We start from the raw sequence: 14,854 nt of genomic DNA, 5'->3' as shown, positions 1-14,854 counted from the left end.
TGTTGATAATTATTGCCCCTTTTTTTTCAAATACCCTTTTTTAAAAAGTTTTTATTCATTTTTGCCAAACATTTCAATATTCAACCCTATTTTTAAACCATATCACCAAATTTATTATCACTTTTAGCAAACAATAAGTTTGGTCCTTTTTAATCTCCTACAGAGGGCCATGGTCTACAATCTGATGTTTGTTTAAAATACCTCTTGCCACCTTTGCTGTTTATTAAAAGGTGGTGATAAGTGTATTGCCATTATTTTAAAGTAGCCATAAGTTACTCCATTAAAATTATTGGAGCATCTGTTTTCCTTTCTTGAGGTAGTAAGGCTTTCAGGTGCCTCTTAGAAACCTGTTTGCCAGGGAACAAAACCTTGATAAGTCTGGCTTAGGCATAAAAGGGTTTCCAAAGGTACATTACAAAAAACTCTGCAGAAATCTCCACCTGTAATTGCTGTGTGATCTTCAGCTCTGGGTAATGTTTTGTGAGCAGCAATAATAGTGTGTTCTTTATAGTGTACAGATGATGAGGGTTCTGTATCTTCGTATAGTGCTGGACGGGGACGAAAGGATAGTTTGGTGAGCTAAGCTGCATGACAGTGTTTTCAAGTTTGACAAATGAAGAGATAAAGAAAATTAACTTATATGAACTTTGTGTTTAAATTGTCCCATGCATGTGAATCTACCAGACACTATCTTTATGACAACCTATCTGCCATTTTTTTTCCTTTTTACTGTTTTTGTAATATTTTCTTTAAATACCTTTGTGTTTTAGGCTTAGTTTACACAGACATTTTTCCCAGCGTTTAACCTGAGGCTTTAAAAGCCCATGTCTGAAATTCCAATGCATTCCAATAGGCTAATCTACACCGGGACATTTTCCTTGATGCATGTTTATGAGGATTACCTATAACACTGCTTTGCAACGTTTACAAAAATAACACACGGGCTTCAATTTATTTGAACGGGGCATTTTCTCACGTTTATAAGCACTTGAAACATAAACGCATTTAAAACGCGTTTTAAATTCATTGATATACACAAAAGGCATTTTTGGCAAATCCAGTGTGGAAACCATCTTTTCAATGTTGATCTGTCTAATAATATAATGTCCTTAATGTAGCTTCACAGATGGAAAATAAAGTTCTATATCCTGTTAGTATGATGTCATTTACTTTTGTATCTGGGTGATAAATAAGTGATCATTTTTTATCTCTGTTTCAAGTCATCAGATTTTTGTGACCAGAGTGAATCTGCAGCTGATTATTTTAGTCGCTCCAATCGTAGGGGAAGTATAGTGTCTGATGATGTCAGCATTGCTGATCTCAACAGTGTGAGTTGTAATGCATGATTTTGTGCCCAAGCAGTGTGACTAATATTAGGTTTTACTTCACTGTTCCAAGCTTTCGTTCACAATGTCTGATGAAATATTTTTAACATTATTGCATGTTAGAAATGGTGTGGCTTGTAGCTTACATCTTTATTATCTTACATTAAAACTTTGATAATATATACTTTAAGTAGCAACTTTGTGTTTCACCAAAGCACTTATGTCTATGAATGTCAGAATTCTATGTGTGTGGTGTGCATTTGTATTACAAATAGTAAGTTGGTAGGATTATATAGATACCGGATTGTTTATTTTCACTTTATCATGTTCTCTTTAGTTTTTTTTGCATTTGTTCACATATTAAAATGTTGTCAGATTACACCTAAGGACCTATACTATTTCATCCTACACCCTGCAAACTGATATGCCAACATGTTTTTGTGTTGAAGAAAATGCAAGCACTAGAGAACATAGACTTCATATGCAAGTTAAATCCCTGTGGACCAATGAACTCCACTATTGCAACAAAGCATGTTAAGGGACATTTATGAAATAGGCCACCATTGTATGTTCTAATTAGGCTGCAGAGATGATGCTGACAGTCACAAGTTTTTTTGTGTTTTTGCTAATCTTACACCTGTAATATTAGACAGCCAACTGTGTCGGATTTGTATTAGATTTACCAATGGACATGGGAAGAGAGATTTTTAATACAGACACACAATTTAAAACTGATCAGGAGCAGCTTTTATCACATCGCATTGCATTGCTACTTTGGAGCAGTCTAGGGAGAAATTTATGAGTGAAGCCATCTTGTTTGTAAGAAATGTGAGTTGAGTCACTTGCTCCTCCTGTTTAGAATTGCCTAAGTGTAAATATGTATTGAAAGTTACTATGCAAAGATATTGCAGAGATTCCTTGGCATTCTGTGTGAATTTAAAGTAGAAATCATTTGACAAGGCTGTAGGATTGGTATAAGGCATGGTTAGAACCTTTGTTTTTCTTATGTCTGAGACCATCTTTTTGAGGTACTTGTTCATATGCTAAGGAGGAATAATAAGTCTAAATATAATGGGGGTTTGGAACCTCTGTTAGAGATCCTAAGCATAACTTATTCTGTTTAAAACTACTGTAGTGTTGTTGCAAAGCAGATACAGTCTGCCATGACTAAAATAATATGTTTCAGGTGAAGAAAATATGAATTGGCTGCATTTACCGCCACTAGAAAGTATTCATTGCCTGACACCTTTATTATTTATATATAGTATCAACTGATTGTTAACACAAATATCTAATCAACCAATCATGTGGCAGCAACTCATTACATTTAGACATGTAGACATTTTTGGAAGACATCCTCCTGAAATTGGTGTTGTGATGGTGTTGATTTTCTGCTGCAACATTTGAATACTAGGATCAAAGTTTACAGGTATTGAAATGCCTTTTTTTTTAATGATAATGAGTTCACTGTACTTAAATGGTTTTACACAGTAACCGGATCTCAATCCAATAGATCACCTATGGGATGTGGGGGAAAAGCAGAAATGCAGCCAACAAATCTGCAGCAACTCTGTGCTGCTATTTTTGTGAATAAAGGCCAAAAAAGAATGTTTCCAGCACCTTTTTGAATCTGTGCTGCAAAGAATTCTGGCAGTTCTGAAGGCATAGGAGGTTCCAACTAAAGTACCTGCTAATAAAATGGCTGGTTAATGTATGTCTTGTAGGGTTGCCTGGGTTTTCTAACTGGCTCATTTTTTGTTATTTTTGGTATAAATTTTGCAGTCTATTTTTTTTCAGGTATGGTTTTACTTTACTTGATTAAGTGATATGGGATGAAGGCCCAGAGTGTGTAAGCAGACCATGATTCTTTTTGAAGGTCAAATCTCAAAAAAAAGGCTTGAGTTTCTATATTTAAATAAAATTCTTCCAGGAATCTGCAAAGCATTTTCTACAGGAATAGCATTTTCTTCCGCAGCAGTTATCTATTTTATGTATTGTATATTTTTTATTGATGAATGTATTTTTTATTCTTTCAGCTAGAGGAGAAGATTGACAAGCAGTACACTGAAGGTTATTCTAGGGTATGTAGACTTCGCTTTCTGTTGACACAGGACATGTAAAATGTACATTACACTCATTTTAGTATGTTTAGTACTAAATAGTAATAAAGTACCTTCTCTCCCATGGGCCCCCTATACAGCAGGGGTAATTTGGTCACTCTAGGATGTGTCCAGTTTTTTCACTATTAGAGTTAGTTGAATTAATTATGTTATAAAAAAAAAAGTAGAAAATTATATTTGCCATGTTGCAGAGTAAGCGTTATATGTATATAAGTCATGTTACATTTTTATTTTCACTTTAAGCCGTCGTCTCGCAATGCAGTTTCTGGGCTGCCAGGAACCTTTACTCCTCTGAGCGGATCATCGTCTCGAAGAGGAAGTGGAGATGCAAGTAGTTTATTGGATCCAGATGCTTCACTAAGTGAATTAAGGGTAAGATAAATCACATATACATCTGCATAATCTCCAATCTCTTCAAATGCTGTTTACACAAAAGGTGATTAGGAAGAATTCAGATATTGTACTTTATATTGCTAAGCCACTATGCTTTTTATTTACTTTCTGAGCATAAACTGTTTAAGTGGTGCCTTATTGAAAGTTTTTTTTTCTTTTTTCCTGGCCGGGACTGAACCTGATCTATAAATATCTTTAAAAGCTTAAACTGGATACTATTTATTCTTTCTTCAGGATTTTTTTGGTTTAACTCACTGATAACATCTTGTATTATGGGGCTAGGATTTACAAATCACAGAGCTATAAAGAGTTACTATTTAGGGGGTTCCAATGCAAGAGGATGATTTTAAGTTGCATACCATTTCCATTATTAAATGCTATTATGCAAGCATAGATATTAATGATTTCGAGAGTGGTTTACATAATGGAGTTGGCAGATTGTGTGCAGAGACACAGCACTGTAATGTGCAGTTGTGTGCAGAGACATAGTGCCTGCCCAATCCCAGGCTCAGATCCCAGCGGCGTCCTTCTCCTGACCCTGCTCGAGGTAGCACCGGCCAGGGCCGGAGGAATATCCCTATTGGGCCATAGTTTGCCCATGCCTGCTCTAGATGGCTCCATCATGTGGCCTAATCTCACAATTTCCAGTTTGTGTCATTTTTAGATCCCTGGAGTCTCTCCAGTTTTCATTCATCAAGCATTTACTTCTCCCTGATGTGATCTGGATTTATTGTGACAGCCCTGCCTTTCTGTCAGGTATATATCTGGTCCACTGGAGATCTATGATAGGGACATAGTTTTCTCTGTCAGTGTCTCCATCTTCCTGGTTGCAGAGCCTTGGTTCATAAATCTGGCAAGTCTTTTGTCCAGTTGCCTTGGCGCCTGTCTCATGTGAGTGTTGTGACCTAATCTGAGGATATCAACAACATCTGCCCATTCATTTTCTGGGTGTGCTATTTTACTTTTGTGGCCCTCTGCTGCATATTTGCAGGCACACGCTGACGTTCTTCTTCCTTGCCCCCTACTTTCTTTGGGAATTGGGCAGGGCATGTCCACATGTAGGTCACCATCAGCTGTGATTGGCAGTGCACTGCTACTGTCATTTACTGCTTTTTTCTGTTGCTCTACAGAAATTAAAGCACCAGAACGCCGTTTTTTCTCAAAAAATAGGAAGGGCTTTTTTTTAAGGACAGATAGCATTTGTTGTACGAAGCCTTGGTTTCATCCTGAGCTTTCTAGCCACAAACTTGTTTGCTGGACAGAACCTGGAATGATCAGCTTTACATTATTTGGGTTTGCTGTCTGCCCACCCCAACATTATTAGTTTAACAGTGCTTTTTGTTTTTGTGTACTTTACACTGCAGGGGAGGGAGTATATTTCAGTGTTCATGTTCATATCATGTTCTAGCCTCTGTGGGGTTCTCCTTGGCATTGGCAACATATCTAAGTACTCATTACTGGTTCAGTCTGTACAATGCATTCACCTTCCTTACAGAGTTTGTCCCTGTGTGTTGGATGCTACATAGCAAGATCAGCTAAAAGATTATTGCTTTTGTGGTCAAGTATTATGTCCCTTGTGTTGTTAAAGCACAAGAAGATTCTTTCCAATTTCTCAATAATTTGACCTCTGAATGACAGAGAGGTGACTGGGTGCAAGGAGCATGAAGAAGAGTTTCTAGGTGTTCCACCAGCAGTCAATCATTGTAAAATATTGCAAGCCTTCGATGTACATGGGTTCCAAGTAGCATTGGCAAAATAAATCCACAAAAAACAAATTTGTATGCATGCATCTCTAGGTACCTCCATTTTAAAAAACTTAAAGCTCTTTTTTGGGGGAAATTGTAAAGAATGTTTAACATGGTCATATTGTTACGTTTGTTGTTTACAACAATGTTTTTTGTTGCCATAATAAGTTGTTTACACATTTTGATAGCATGGTTCGTTGCCTATCTCCTGCAGGATATATATGATCTTAAGGACCAGATTCAAGATGTAGAGGGGAGATACATGCAGGGACTAAAAGAACTAAAGGTATCAGGGTTCCCTTTGCAGTCCATTTCCAATAATGCATGCTGGACTGCTATTATGAACCCCATTGTATATTCTGCTCCCTAACGGACTGCTCAGGGCCTAACTAACTTGTAATATATGAATCTGTTCCAAAGCATGCCTTAAATATCACATTTTTATTTCCATGTTGTACTTTCACTTATGTTTTTGTTACTTTTAATGGATTAGAGATAACTCTGTAAAGGGTTAGACAGCTATACTCTCATGTTCAAAATGATTTTACACTATATGCACTCGCTAAACACTTTTCAAAGTCATGTGAATAAGGTCCAGACATGTGATAGGCTTACCTATAGACATTTTTATGGCGTTGTATCTGCTATTCTTTAATAAATTTTTTTTTCAGTTACAATACTATTCATAGAGGTCTCTAAGTGTTAGAATGTGCTTTCTGCTAAACTGATTATTATACTTTTCTATGGTATCTAGGTACTATTCCATAAGTTGAACATCAGCACACATTTTCTATGTTTATTCAGTTTGAATTGTTCAATTTGATAAGCAAGAAGATAAGGAGCATTCAGGAGAATTATTTTTACTAAAATCAATTACATTTCCCTGTGGTATCTAAAATACTTTTGTTTATGTTAACCCTGAAAAAAATAGGTGGTTTTAGGGATTTTTATTTTGAGAGCAAGCGTCAATTATGTGGGTAATCTATATTAGTATTTTGTTGAAGTACCATAATAAATACATGCTTATCATTTTAAGGTTTTGGGTTATCGTTATGTATTTGTGAAAGTACCTTTCATTATAAATATATAATTTTTTTAAGACTAAATCATTAACAGGAATTTGCTTTACAAAATTTACTAAAATAAAACTCACCTGTTCCTCTGCTTGGAATAACCACCGCATGCTTTTGTATGTTAACTCAGTATGCCCCAAATATGACACTGATTTCTTTACAGAGTCTCTGATCCAAACCATGCTTATTGGGTTACAGCACTCATATTCATGTCACCATGCCAGTTTTGTAATGGTATGTTTACACTGTTCATCTGTACAGGATTCCTTAGCAGAGGTAGAGGAGAAATACAAGAAGGCTATGGTATCTAATGCACAGCTTGATAACGAGAAAAGCAATCTTGTGTACCAAGTGGACACTTTGAAAGATGTCATTGAGGAAATGGAGGAACAGATGGCAGAATATCATAGAGAAAATGAAGACAAGTCAAAGGTATGTAATTAGGGTATTCAGTGATAAGTTTTTTAAAAAATGCTGATAACTAGAATGCAATGGTTTGGCAGATGTTCAACTACTTTTAGTGCTATTTAAGTATGTGACAAGTGATAGAGTGATTCTTGAATTAAGGATAAAATGAATATCACAATGTGTGTATGGGTAAGGTACTACTAGTTGTGTGAATGTGTATAATCAGTTCGTAGTCAGTTAATAGCTCATGGTCTCCTTCCACTTTGCTATTACATTTGTGCAGTGACAGACCTAGTCATGTCCACTTCCTGTTTTCCTCTGCAGTGTAATCCAGTGTGATGTCACTTGTGCTGTGGGGTGTTACTCCACTGTGCTAGCATAGAAGACTGCAGTGGGAGAACAGGAAATTGTTTTCGCTGAGAGAAAATGTATTTTTAGCTATTTGTAAGCCAAAAAATAAAAATGTAAAAGATATGAATAAATCTCCAGTTTCTACTTTTCTTGTGTTGATTTTGTGCTGCTCTGGTAATTTTCCTGTCAAATGAGTAGCATATTTTAGAAAACTTCTTCTACCTCAACCATTTGGGTTCAGGTGCCTATTGGTAAAAAAAAAAAAAAAAAAAAAAAATCATAATCTTAATCTCCCCAGTAGTGCTAGAGATGGCCACGAAAAACCTGATAATGTATTATTTGCTTTTTCTATCCCTAACAAAGAAAAAGCTTAATTGGTGAAGTAATATCTCAATAAAAGAACCTGGTAAGAATATGATCCACAGTTTGCCACTGTTCTTCCAATACACTGTATGTCATGAGCCTATGATAATTTTTACATTGAACTTTTTTTTTTTTACTTTTAATTTGTTCATGTACGATCTGGTAATCGGTTACAATACTTGTGTGCCACATCCCTTTTAAAAATGTTGTGTATGGTGATCAAACGTGTATAGTTCTACCACCTAATCTCAAGGCTGTACCATCCAATGCCATGGCTAGCGTTTAGCTTCCCATTGTTTTTTTTTTATAATATATAACAGACACTTAATGTGATGGGTGCATTGTGATTGTGTATAATTTGTGAAGACGTGTGTAGATTTCTTTTATTTGTTAAAATTATTCTTAAATTACACTGGGGAACAATTTTGACCACATTTTTTGTTGACTTCAATTTTTAAGCCTATTTACACTAAAATAGGTAATCTGATTCTAAGAGTGCATTTAGTTTTCTTCTATCACATCAGGATTTTTCTCTACCGCTAATAATAATGCGATTACTGTAGTCTGGATTTGGCTATTCATTTACAAGCAAGACAGTGTGGTCAGAGGTTGTGCGCTGCTCTACGTAGTGAATAAGCAAAATTTTTTTTTTCTACGTACACATATATTTCCTTTCTTTCAGATCGTGTCTGACACTGCTGTTTCTCTTTGTAAGTGCCTAAACAACCCTGATTCTCATTTAGTTATATCTGTGGCAGTTTCACCATTCCTAGTCAAAGGGCAAACATTAGCACATTTGTAGAGCAAGCCTATTTAGCATATTTCAAAGTTAAACTTGGTGATCAAGGTAAGTCTTGGGCCCCTGATAAGGTGTGCAAACAGTGTGTTGAGGGTTTACGGATGTGGACAAAGGGAACACGTGATAAGATGCCATTTGGTATACCTATGGTTTAGCAAGAGCCAGGAGATCATTTCAGTGACTGTTACTTTTGTATAGTGAAGACTTCAGGATATAACAAGAAAAATAAATGTAACAGAGTATCCAAGTCTACCATCGGCTATACGCCCAGTGGCTCATTTAGATGAAATGCCAGTGCCGGTTTTCGTTACACTACCTTCTCTTGAAGAACATGATTATGGTGATGAACTAGGTCACAACAATGGTGAAGAGTTTGAAGGTGATGAGCATGAGTTGAGTGATTTGGCACATGATTTTGGACTATCGAAGAATGCTTCAGAACTCCTAGCATCAAGACTGCGTGAGAAAAACTTGCTTGAACGAAGTTATCATGCTTTCGAACCAGAGAAATTGCATTTCTGCAGTACTTTAGAACTGACAGTGGCTTTGTGTAATAGGGAATTCCAATCTATAACTCAACTGAATGGCGACTATTCATCGATAGCTCAAAGCGAAGCTTAAAGTGTGTCCTCCTTCACAATGCCAATATATTTGGGTCAGTCTCAATTGGCCATTCAGTTTCTTTTTGTCAAATGATATACTTCCTTCTTGGTCAGCAACGCGGATACACCAAGTATCCCTGTTATCTGTGCATGTGGGACAGCAGCGCTCGTGAGAAGCATTGGAGAGAAAGGAATTGGCCTCCAAGATCTGCCCTATAACCAGGTGATCTAAACATTCTACATGAGCCACTTTTTTAGAATAATATATTCCCGCCTCTGCACATAAAATTTGGTCTGATGAAGCAGTTTGTTAAAGCTTTTCCAACTGAAGGAGACTGTTTAAAGTACCTCATTTTGGCATTTCCCAGCCTGTCATTTGAAAAATTAGAGGCCAGTGTGTTTGATGGTTCACAGATTCAGCAGCTCATCAAAGATGAACATTTCATCAGGACAATGTCAGAAGTCGAAAAGAATGCTAGGTTATCATTCAAAGCCATTGTCAAGGACTTTCTTGGAAACACACGAGCAAATAATTACACAGAAACTGTCCAGAAACTCTTGGTGAGCTACAAAATGCTTGGTTGCAATATGAGCATTAAGGTGCATTTTATGCATAGCCATTTTTCTAACATCCCAGAAATCCTTGGTGCAGTCAGTGATGAGCAAGGTGAACGGTTCCACCAAGATTTAAAGGTCATGGAAGGACGGGATCAGGGTAGATGGGATGTAGATATGATGGCTGACTATTGTTGGAGCATCCGCCCGGATTGTCCCAACACTGAACACTCCAGGAAAAGCTATAAGCGTATATAAGCATAATTTTTACCTTAACTGCTTACCCAATTAATTTTCAAATGTTTTACTGTAAAAAAAAAATGTCATAGAGGAACATAAAATCCTTCGTATGAACAAAAGAAATTTTAATAAACGGTACATTTAAGTTATTTTATTATTTTTTCATTGTATGTTTTTTGACAAAAATACCCTGCATCGTAGAAACTCGATGTGATAGGAAAGAACTGGGGTCATTTCTGGATTCACCACCCAAAAATTAATAAAAAGTGTAAGATCTAACTCAACAAAAATGCATTCCCCAGTGTTATCTATAATCATTGCACTGAACTTTTCCCGGAAAGTTAACAGTAGTAACACAAAACTAGAAAAAAGTTTGTCACTGAAATGTCAGGTCAGTCATGAGCACTTGCATCAAACAGCCTTAATAAATGAAGAGTTCTTGTGCTGTAATTCATAACAATCAATCCAAATGTAATCTTGGACTAGTACATAATGGGTTTACTGCACTAAAAAAATAGGAACTCCTTTTTCAGAAAGGCTTGAATTTTTTTCCCCGCTTAGGGATAGCTACATATTGTTGAAAAATGTCTTGCATGAAGAGCACAAAATAATATTAACAAAGTCTTTTTTTTTTATCCCATGCAGGAATTAGAAAGACAAAAACATGCATGCAGTATTCTCCAACATAAGTTAGATGAACTTAAGGAAGGTATTCGCCAAAGAGATGAATTAATAGAGGTATGTATGAAAAGATCCATTACCAGATGGAAATGTGTGTTGCCACCAGGCTTTAAATACTTCTGTGTGCATTTAGGAAAGCTGAACAAAATCCTTTCTAAAATGTTCAAGGAAAAATACAATTTGTTAACCATGGCCTTCACATAGAATATTTAGCAGAAATTATTATTTCCTTCAAGTATTGATATTACTGCTCTTTATTTACTTCAAATGCTGCTTTTAGTTTAAATTTTAAAAATCCTTTGTTTTCCTTTATGTTCTTTTCCATTTCTTTCCCTTTTTCTTTTGAATCTCAATTGCAGGAAAATCACGGTATGCAGCAGAAAATAGACTGTCTCACCAGGGAAGTTTTTGATCTACAGGAGACAGTTAATTGGAAAGATAAAAAAATTGGGGTAGGAAAAGCACAAGATAGTAGTAAATGATTGGAAAAAGCATTACAGCTTGTCAGGAGCAGACCAGCAATTGTATATACACAAAGGATCAGTAGAATACCACTAAAAATAATATCTCAAACTTGTAAATACATTATTTTAAAAGACTTTGGCAATTAAAGGGCGATTCCTTTTTACCAAGGGCTGAGAAATGTGAGAATTCACATTAAAACACACAGTGGATTCTGTTTATAGCACAGGGAATCTGACATTCCCTCATGATTTCCACCAGGGAAAGTTGGGGGAATGTCAAATTTCCTGTTTTATAAATAGAGGCCTATATGGTTAAGTGTTGCCTTAGACATCAGTGACTACACAATATGTAACTAAACTAAATCTATCTGGAGACAACCATGTTATTATCCTGATCTCTAGGCATAAAACCTTTATTACGTTTTTTATTGTTAAGTGCCCATTTAAATCAAAACTTTAGAATGTGTAGAAAAATTATATATACATTTGTTATTGTTAACGTAATGTTAAGCTGAAAAAAACTGTTGTTATCACATTAACTTTTCTATTTCTGGGGCATTTATTAACCTTCTGAATAGTAACCCAGAGTGTGGCTCGGGGTAAAAAAAAAAACCCCCAAAAAAACAGCTGTTAGCGGTAACCCCAAGTCACACTCGGGGTAGCTAAAAAAAAAAAAAAAAAAATACTTACCTGGTCTCACCGACATCCTCCAGTGTCCTGCCTGGCCGATCCCATCCTCTCGCCGCGTCCTCTTCGTCTGATCTGTCCCCTGGGGAGTGTGCTGACGTTCCCGATAACCGTGCTTGGGGGAGCGTGGAGGGAATTTTCAATTATTTTGTATTGAATCCAATACAAAGTAATCATTGTAATATATATATGCTACTGTACAGTTATATTACAGGTTTCAGTATTTTTGATTTATTTATGCACCCTTGTTTTAACAGAATTTGTTTTTTTTATTTAAAGTTTATTAATAAATGTATTACATTTATTAAATAGTGGACATATTTCAGTGAGTTATGCCTAAGAATTACAGGCCTACAATGTAAAAAAAATTTTCATGAAAGACAATGTACCGCTGTTAGACATATAAATCTGAACAGATATTAACCGCCCAGGAGGTTAATGATAATATGTATGGAGAACAACACCTCATCTTCCTACCTTTATAACATAAAGAGGTGTTGTGATTCTGGAAGGACTGACAACACTGCTTGGGACTACAGTGCAGCAAGGGTAGTGTTGTCACTACAGGATCCTGGATTTCTGTCAGAATCTGCAGCTATTTTCGGTGCTTCTGGGTTTGTAGCGGTGAAACAAAACCATGGGACACAGAAAATTTATTGCAGAGATAAATTTGGTGTGTTTACTTTGTTCTTAAGAAAAAACAGTGCTTACATCCAAAAAGTGTTATCTTATGGAATAAAAAGGTGGTTTTGACCAATCTTTATACCTCAATTATTCAGCATAACAGATTTCAGAACAAAGTCCAAAATGAAGGTGAATAATGGCAGTGGGATGATTAAACATACATAGTTTTGTATTCTGGTCTGTTCCTGACAACCTAAAATGTTATTGCATGTTGGCTCTTTAGTAGTTAGGTAGTATAAGTGTGTTGTGATGGAGTATACATAAAGCAGTAATACTATGATTTGCACAGAAGTTTTTTTCAATAATGCTAGTGTTAGTTGCATGCCTTACTTGTCAAGGATCAGTTACATGTCATCTTGATTTAGATTAGAGATGATTTTGCAGCTAATGGATTTGTTTTAATAAGAGATAATGAGCTCACCACCAATAGGTCTGTTGAACTACACAAGTTAGTGTTCTGTCTGCAATATGCAGACACAATGAATTGCTCAACCTTTTAAGTATCCTGTAAGTGTCTAGGACAAGATTAAAATTCATAGTGAATTGTTTTTTTTTCTGCTGCTAGAGTTTACTGTATCCAAGGCTAGCAGCAAAGTGGTTTTCTAATGCATGGTCACTTGGGCTGGTTTTGTAAAAAGTTTTCCTGTCACTAGTTTTGTGTGTTTGCCTGATTCTCTGTTTTTTCTATGTGTTTCATTTCCCTCTCTCTTTCTTTTCCTTATGCTGCTCTGCCTGTCTCTATTATTCTACTATTAAATTGCCTGCTTGCAGGCACTAGAGAGGCAAAAAGAGTACTTTGACTGCATTAGAAATGAACGGGATGAGCTCAGAGATGAGCTGGCTGATGTGAAAGGAAAAATGAAGATAGGAGAGGTACAGTATATTTGCTGCATGTCTTGGAGTGACTTGAGCAGCTAAATGTGTGACCATCTCTAGACACAATAGTCTCTATTCACTATTATAGATGTTCCTATTTCTTGTGATTTTCACAAATAGATTTTTTTTGAAATTTTAATTAATTTTAAATGAAGTTACATTTTCCTTTGAATTGTTTTTATGTGTTATTTTGTCACCACCTTAAACATCTAGTTTTCCTGCACTCTTCAATAGACATTTTATTAAAGCTTGGTTGTTGCCAGTCTGGAACTACTGTTTGTTTATAAGTAATCTGCGTGAATTAACACTTAATTGGTAAATACAAAAAAATTCAGTAAGTTGAGCTTAATATACCCTTTGGGGTCAGTTCCTTCTGGTGTGTTCTGTAATACCCTTGTGATTGACATTTTTTTTAGGGCAGTCCAATTAATTTCAATGGGACAGTAAGGCACAGACAAACAAACCATACATCATTCTTTTGTAGAACATCATCACAACTCACACCAGTGCATTACCAAGTGTTGGAGTGCCACAGCATCTTCGTGGCAGCTCCCTAAAGATGCCAGAGAAGATATTTTCCCACCTCCCAAATGGATAGGAAGATTAGGAAGTTAAATACTGCACTTTGCTCTTCCTTACAATACTCTCTGACCTGTGACACTGATTTTCTGCATAAGGAAAACTATGTTTTTTATTTTGTTTTAAGCCTGAATTTCTCTTTGACATGGGAACCCTAAAACATTGCCATAAATAACAAGTCAGTCAAGAGTCCTAAAAGGATCATTGGAGGTTTGAACCCTTCAAATGATTATTGCTCACTTTGATTTTAGTAAGTTCTCATCTAGAGGCAGTGAAACATAGGAAAATAAGTCTAAATCTGTACCTAAATCTGCTGCTAATTTCAAGTTGCATCTGCTAAATCTGTAAAACACAACAAAAACAGCTGTGTGTTATTTTACTCTAGAGAAACAATGTTGGCTTAAAGCATAAAATGAAGACATTTGTAAATTACAGCACAATTCTTTTGTGAGAGCTCAAATAGATGACTTTCTTGAGCAATTGTTGATAAGAAGAAAGGAATTATAGATAAGAATGAAAATAGATTCAGAAAACCTTTCTGAGATAAATTTTCCCAGATGAAATCTGACAAGAACAAACATTTGAAACAACGAAAACTTTCTGTACGTAGAACTTTGTTCTCCTTAATCCTAACATAAGTAAGAAGGTGCTCTAAATATTATTGCCTAGTATTTTTTCCTTGCCTAATGGAGCAATCACACATCTTCTGATTAATATTAGCATAGAATCAAATTTAGGCTCCTGTGCTTTGCCTTCAAATCCCTACACAGTTATTGTCCCACTTACATCTCTGACTTGGTAAAAAAAAATACTCCCCCTGATGCTCTCTCCGCTCCTCCAATGACCTACTAATGACTTCCTCACTCATAACCTCATCACACGCACGGATACAAGACTTCTCTAGAGCTG

General features: G+C 36.0%; 1 protein-coding gene across 1 annotated transcript in view; it reads left to right on the top strand.

The window, feature by feature from the left end:
• The window catches only part of LRRFIP2 (LRR binding FLII interacting protein 2), a gene marked incomplete in the record, with an annotated part of 56,257 nt that overhangs the window by 30,202 nt on the left and 11,201 nt on the right, over positions 1-14,854 (top strand). The window contains 9 exon segments of the mRNA XM_072412129.1: positions 512-574; positions 1,221-1,328; positions 3,362-3,406; positions 3,689-3,817; positions 5,798-5,869; positions 6,918-7,088; positions 10,620-10,712; positions 11,015-11,107; positions 13,262-13,363. Of these exon segments, the coding sequence (XP_072268230.1) occupies positions 512-574; positions 1,221-1,328; positions 3,362-3,406; positions 3,689-3,817; positions 5,798-5,869; positions 6,918-7,088; positions 10,620-10,712; positions 11,015-11,107; positions 13,262-13,363 (876 nt within the window).

Source organism: Pyxicephalus adspersus, chromosome 5, assembly GCF_032062135.1.
Source record: "Pyxicephalus adspersus chromosome 5, UCB_Pads_2.0, whole genome shotgun sequence".
Classification (NCBI taxonomy): domain Eukaryota; kingdom Metazoa; phylum Chordata; class Amphibia; order Anura; family Pyxicephalidae; genus Pyxicephalus; species Pyxicephalus adspersus.
Note: the sequence above shows the minus strand (reverse complement) of the source record. Positions and strands in the feature narration are given on the sequence as shown.